We start from the raw sequence: 7337 nt of genomic DNA, 5'->3' as shown, positions 1-7337 counted from the left end.
TCCCTTGTGGTGTGTGTGTGTGGGGGGGGGCTTACTGGGAGTTTCAAGAGTGGATTGTTTTATGGTTTGAGGGTCCCTGTGAAGTCAAGCAGGGATGCCAAGAGGTTACCTAGCTTTGTGTCTTTTGGGGTGGGGGTATGACACTGTGGTATGAAAACCCCTAATAAAAGTGTAAGCCGTGGTGCTCATCCTTTGATTGAAATGCAGATGTCAAGGGTTAAAAGGAATGCCAGGGACATGAAGTCTAATTGACCCTTACCCAGATGCTACAACGCTTTGGTCTGGTTAGGGACACCAGCCAGTACACCTTTTTTAAATCCAGGGTGAATAAGAAGCAGGCTCTTCCCAGGTGATCTACCAGTCTATCCATCCAGGAGAGCGGTCAGTTTCTAAGCAATTGTTGAGTTACTTGTGGCTTTGACATCACCATAACGCAAATAGAAACTGGCTGACCAGGGATCTTGCAACATTTTACTGACTTCCTCCTCAATAGCAGGGCAAAGCCCTTGAGGACTCCCTGTGGCCCTGTCAAAACACTATCCCTTGCAGGGCCTTGACCTTGTTTTGCAGCAGGTGCATCTGTCCTGGCTTCCCAAACAGCAAGGATCACAAAAAAGTTGTCAAGACAGTGACAGGTTTAGTCCATTTCTTCAAATGGGTAATGTTGGGTAAAATTTGGGTGCTTGTTAACAGGTGTTTCCTGGGCCCAACCATTCAAGGACTGGGTACTGGCCTTGACAGCTGTCCTGGAACTTGTACCCTTTTGTCTGGGTCAAGTTCAAACTTGCATTGTTTTGATCGTTAGATGTACACTTGTCTAGACTGCACATATTTTATTTTCCCCTTTGTTCAGTGGTGCCACTTGATTGAGCCCTGCAGTGGTAGCAGTGGAATTGGTAGCTCAGTGGATAAGATATTTACATTTTAAATGGATGGTTGTCAGTTAAAATACCAGCCCCACCAAGATACTGCTGAGAGAACATAGACCCCATGTAGCTATTGACCCAAAAGGTAAACACTGGTCAGTCATGAAAACTTTACTTTGATGTGTGTGTGTGTGTGTGTGTGTGTGTGTGTGTGTGTGTGTCTGTGTCTCTCTCTTTATATAAGTTATATTTCAAACAAAATTTATGCTACTCACTCATTTTTTAGGCTCTCACTCTCTTTCTCTCTCTCTCTCTCAGACAGTGTGAGGTTGATGGATGGTGGAAGTCGCTGTACTGGGAGAGTGGAGGTTCTTCATGAAGGACAGTGGGGAACAGTGTGTGGTTCAGCCTGGGATATGAAAGATGCTGCAGTGGTGTGTAGAGAGCTGCAATGTGGAGAAGCTGTAGATGTCCAATATTGGGCTTCTTTTGGACCAGGATCAGGACCAATCTGGATTTATGATTTGTACTGTAGAGGATCCGAGCTGACACTGAATAACTGTAGCTCACAAGGTGGACACGTCTGTGCACGTTATTGATGCTGGAGTCACCTGCTCAGGTAAACTGCCAAAAAATAAATAAATAAAAAATAAAAATATAGATACATTTGGATTTCATTTAAAGCATATTTTAGCTGCATTAAAATGTTGTCATGATAGTGTATATGTTTTTTAAATGGCAGAATATTTACATACTTAAATAGACACAGGTGAAAATTTGAGGCTCACTGCTGGTCCTCATCGATGTTCTGGAAGAGTGGAGGTGCTTCATGGAGGTTCCTGGTCCACAGTGTGTGATGGTGACTTTGACCAGCAGGATGCAGAGGTTGTGTGTCGAGAGCTGGACTGTGGGATTCCTGTGAAGGTGCTGGTATCAGCTTTTGGTCGAGGGGAGGGTCAGGTGTGGACAGAGGAGCTTCAGTGTAGAGGAACCGAATCAGAAATTACCCTCTGTCCATCATCATCTTCACTCAAACACTCAAACTGCTCCCATTACAATGATGTGGGATTAATATGTTCTGGTAAAGTATCATGATTGAACTTCTGTTTAAATAGAGACCACGTTCCTGTCAATCAAACTTTAAGGTGTCTTTGTTGATGTTCCTCTTTCACTGAGCTCTCGGCTGTATGTTCTGGTCACACAGAGGCTCGGCTGGTGAACGGATCAGACTCCTGTTCTGGTCGAGTGGAGCTCCAGTACCTCAGTGAGTGGGGCACAGTTTGTGCTGTAGGCTGGGATATGAGAGCTGCAGATGTTCTCTGTGCACAGCTGGATTGTGGGAGTGCTGTGGCTGTGGTGGAGGTGGACTGGTTTGTGGAGGGGAGTGGCCACATCTGGGCTGATGTGTTTGATTGTCAGGGGAATGAGACACACCTATCACAATGTGGCATCTCATCATGGAGTCGAGCTGCATGTTCTCATAAACACGATGCTGGAGTGATCTGTAACGGTGAGATATTAACATCACGTACACCACATTAGTGAATAAAGTCAGTGTTCATTAGAATATTTCAGTGATGTTCTTCTGCTTCAGGATCATCCATGGCGTTTCATGAGGGGCGAGTGCGGTTGTCTGGAGGGAGCAAGTGTCAGGGGGAGGTGGAGATTTATTTCAGGCAGGACTGGAGGAAAGTTCTCCTGGACTCGTGGAGTCTGTCTGAGGCGTCTGTGCTCTGCAGACAGCTGGGCTGTGGCTCTGTGCTGAACTACCGTTCATCTCCATCCACCACTGAACACAAACACATGTGTGTAACGGCTTTCAGCTGCTCTGGGAGTGAAGCTCATCTGGGGAACTGCAGCAGTGCACAAGCTGTCAACTGCACCTCTGAAGAACATCTGTACATCACCTGCTCAGGTGAGCACCATAGCAGTTACAAATACAACACCTACAAATGATCAACAATCAGGTTAGACATTTAAGAATTTGAATCAGTCTTCAAACTTTACAGATTAAAGATTTTACTCAGATTATTTCGTTATTTTTTTATTTAATTATTTTTTTTAACCCAGGCCCCAGGTCCATCAGACTGCTAGGTTCTGGAGGAGACTGTGCAGGAAGGCTGGAGGTTTTCCACAGTGGTTCATGGGGAACAGTGTGTGATGACTCTTGGGGTATTGAGGATGCAGATGTGGTGTGCAGACAGCTGCAGTGTGGACGGGCCCTCAGTACCCACACACCAGCCTGGTTTGGTCCTGGAACTGGGTCCATATGGCTGAATGAGGTGGAGTGTGAGGGGAATGAGACGTCCCTGTGGAACTGCAGATTTCAGCTGTGTGAAGAGGGTGAATGTGGACACCAGGAGGACGTAGGAGTCGTGTGCTCAGGTACAGTGTGATGACTGAGAATAAACCTGTTAAATATATTCAATATGTAGAAGTGTATAAATCATCCTTCTCCCACCAGAGTTTAAAGAGATCCGACTCACGGGGGGCTGTGAGGGGAATCTGGAAGTGTTCTACAATGGAACCTGGGGTAACGTGTGTCACAATCAGATGGAGCAGGAATTAGAAACAGCAGATATGGTGTGTCGAGAGCTGAACTGTGGAACACTTGAGCATTTGACCTCATCCAGTGCGAGAGTAGAATCTGCTCCTAACTGGCTGGACCATGTGAAATGTCGAAAACAGGACTCCAATCTGTTGAAATGTCCATCTTCACCCTGGGGACAGAACAACTGTGATAATCGTGATGAGGTCGTTCATGTCATCTGTAGAGGTAGGACGATTTACTCTCTACTTCTCTTATACATTTCTATAGAATTTGCATATAAATTCAAAATCTAAAAATGAATGAAATAAAGTCTGTTTTATGAATTGAATACAGAAAATGGAACGTCTCTACATACTCATGGGACTCATGGCCCAAGTAAGGACATTTCTTAAATCTGTTAAGGAAAGAGTTTTATTTCTTGTTTTCCTACATCAGGACATCCTGTAATGTGTTATGGGCTGTTGCCAAGGAAACAATAAAGTATGAATACGTGTGAATTAATGTAAACCTGTGATGTGCAGCTGCACTAGTGTCAGAAGAAATAGTAGATGATGGTCAGATCATGTTGGTGTTGTAGTGAGGTGTGTGACTGGAGATGTTATTCAGCGTTGGTGTGTTTCCTCATGTGTGATGTAGAACACTGGTCTCTCAGGCTGAGTGGAGGAAAGGGAAGCTGCTCTGGGAGGTTGGAGGTGTATCATAACGCTACATGGGGCTCCGTTTGTGATGATCAGTGGAACATCAGTAACGCTCAGGTGGTGTGCAGACAGCTGGGCTGTGGGTCGGTGCTGAGTGCTGATAGGTTTGGTCCTGGTGAAGGGACTGTCTGGCTGAACAGAGTGAAGTGTCGAGGGGATGAGATTCACCTGTGGGACTGTCATCATTCCCTGAAGAAACACACTGACTGCTCTCATGCTGGAGTCACCTGTGCAGGTCAGAGGGGTGTGCTAACTTTTCAGCATTCTGTCTCCACTCATTACACTTTTCTCCCAGGGTTAAAAACATACAATTTTAAATGGATTTCTGTTACAGACGTATCTGCATCCACCACTTCTACAACCAAATCAACAACAATCTCCACCACAACAGGTACAATATTACAATCTTCCTGTTCACCATTTTTCTACATCTTTATGAAAACACTGTCCTGTGGAGATTCTCTTCTATAATTTCATTTCAGCCAGAAGAACAGGAACATCAACTGTAGCTCCATCCACCCCTCCACTGGTTCTCTTTGTGTTGGGGACGCTGCTCTTCCTGGCCTTAGTGCTTCTGGTGGTACTGTTTTACCAGAACAGAGTGCTCAGGAGAGGTACAGCACATTCACACATTTTCTTTTCTGTTCAACATCAAATACATTTTATATCAAATTTATTATTATTATTATTATTATTATTATTATTATTATTATTATGATTATGATTATTAATCTCCACTCCCAGTGGTCTCTAAGAGGAGGCGTAAGACTCAGCCTGAGGCAGTCTATGAGGAGATCAACCACAGATACATCACTAGAAGAATCACGAGCTCCACTCAAAGAGGTGAGTGATATGTGGACTGTTCTACATCCCACTTATTGTATTCGATTTCAACTTGGAGCTGAAATTCACTGCCTGCAAATGATCAAATCCTCAATACAAAATACACACTTCAGTACAAACTCAGTGATTAAAGTCTTATTTTATATTTTACACAAAATCAGTGTGAATTTATTTCTTTACAACAAATCAGTCAAAATAAACAAAATGTGTGTGAGAGGAAATGTGCAGGTAAAGTACATGTGGTGTAGAGACACGATTCTGCTGATAAACATCTATTCAAACTCGGGGTAGTGCAGATGCAAGTGTGTGTGTGTGAGAGGAAATGTGCAGGTAAAGTACATGTGGTGTAGAGACACGATTCTGCTGATAAACATCTATTCAAACTCGGGGTAGTGCAGATGCAAGTGTGTGTGTGTGAGAGGAAATGTGCAGGTAAAGTACATGTGGTGTAGAGACACGATTCTGCTGATAAACATCTATTCAAACTCGGGGTAGTGCAGATGCAAGTGTGTGTGTGTGTTTGATAATCTGTTCTGCTGTTCTGAACACGTCACATGACTCTCCTGCTCTCCTCTAACAGGAAGTCTCCTCTCTGAAGAACAGTATTCTGGGTATGAGCATGTGGATGATGAGCTTCTCTCAGGTAAAGAACAGAGTGTGAGTTTGTGGAACTCCATGAACTGAAAGATATTAGAACTGCAATTCCAAATCAGAAATGACTAAATGTGTCCTTTCTGAGGTCTGATTTTGATGTATTGTAGAGAAGAATTACAGGAACTCCAGTGTTTTAATGCTGACACATCACATCTCCCAATCAACCTGATCTTACTTGAAGCTTCTGAAATCCCTCTTATCAAATGGATCAAAGCTTCTTTGGATCAGGATTTTATTGAGTAGAAATGTGTTGAAATAAAAAGCCAAAACAAACAAATTGTTCTTTTCCAGTAAAGTCTGGGATTGGAGAAAAGGCTGAGGATTATGATGATGTCATCGACACCAGTGACTTCATAAGTGGGTGCAGTTGTTAACTGATCACATCAATGTAGTGAGTTCACATTAAAGCATGAGGTCAGAATGTGATGGAGCTGTTTGTACAGACCCTCTGCTTTTCTTTCATTTAGGTGCTACAGGAAGAGTGGAGGCACCAGAGGACTACGATGATGCCGTCACTGCTGGACCGATCCCTGATAACGTGGATGGTGTGCTTCTGTTTTGGGATTTGTTTTAGAAAGCAGTAGAAATGAAACACACACACTGCAAATACGTTTGTTTATTGCTTTGTGTGGACTGAGATTTTTGACATGTACCATGTCATTTTGCATCGTGTCATCAAATCCACAGTGTACAAACTGCCACTTCAGTCCACTTGAAATAGCTTGAAATCTCTGTGTTTTGGTGTGTGTGTGTGTGTATATGTGTGTGTGTATATGAAGAAAGCTGAATTGATAAAGATCCTTTTACACATGATGAAAAATCTTCTTAAACACGTTCCTACACGGTGCCTCATTGACTGGATTCTGAAGGTGTTCCATCACAATGACTACAATCCAAACCATCTATTCAAGAGCTCAATGTATTTCTTTTCCAGAATGTGATGAGGTGGAGGAGAAATCTCAGAAAAACAGGGACCATGTGACTGAGACACGCCACCAAAGGCCTTTTCTCAGGAAATTACATTTCAACTTTTACAAAGACAAAAAATGATTTGATTCTACTTCCAATAATGTCATGTTTTCTGAATGGTGTTGATTCTCCCCCTAGTTATTAGTAAATAGAGTAGTGAGAGTTCAATCCCCTTTCATATGACTTCATGCAAAATCTCCAGCTTTTCCTTTCCTACACTTTTAATGCTATAAGTCAACTTCAATATCACTGTCACACCACAACTCATTTATCACAACAATTCTTTCATCAAAACTGCTCTGATTTTCATCTTCATGTTTTCCATTCATCAACTTCTTATTCAGTGTGTTTAGAAATGTGTTAGTGACTAGAAACCACTTCACAACTAACAAAAAGCTTTTTATTCCTTAAAACTATACTTTTTATTCAGTTCAAACAAAGACACATTTACATTTCTGTTCAATTCTGTGTTTTTAACTCCAAACTATAGAAATCAATTCCAAAATTCCTTTATGAAATATTCACACTCTGACATGCTAATTAGATTAGCCTGCTATATTGCAGTGTTTATTCGCTAGCTGGATATGCTGCAAGTCAGATCTAGTAGATGTCATTAGTGTAAATATAGAAACAGTTTTTATAAAGTTTTCTCAGATTTACATTGGAGTTCCTCAGGTTTCATTCAGGATTCTCTCGTTTCTTTTCTTCTTCTCAGGACTTTGTTTTATAATCTCAGCTTTAATTCAATATTCTCAC

General features: G+C 42.3%; 1 protein-coding gene across 1 annotated transcript in view; it reads left to right on the top strand.

Annotated features, from left to right (window-relative positions):
- The first annotated feature begins 1873 nt into the window (after positions 1-1873).
- The window catches only part of LOC124401086 (scavenger receptor cysteine-rich type 1 protein M130-like), a 75016-nt gene continuing 69552 nt past the window's right edge, over positions 1874-7337 (top strand). The window contains exons 1-3 of the mRNA XM_046873068.1: positions 1874-1947; positions 2062-2376; positions 2461-2781. Of these exons, the coding sequence (XP_046729024.1) occupies positions 2166-2376; positions 2461-2781 (532 nt within the window). The 5' untranslated portion in view covers positions 1874-1947; positions 2062-2165. The remainder of the gene's footprint in view (positions 1948-2061; positions 2377-2460; positions 2782-7337) is intronic.

The sequence above is a fragment of the Silurus meridionalis genome, chromosome 18 (assembly GCF_014805685.1).
Source record: "Silurus meridionalis isolate SWU-2019-XX chromosome 18, ASM1480568v1, whole genome shotgun sequence".
NCBI classification, from domain to species: domain Eukaryota; kingdom Metazoa; phylum Chordata; class Actinopteri; order Siluriformes; family Siluridae; genus Silurus; species Silurus meridionalis.
This window is presented reverse-complemented; position numbering and strand designations above follow the sequence as displayed.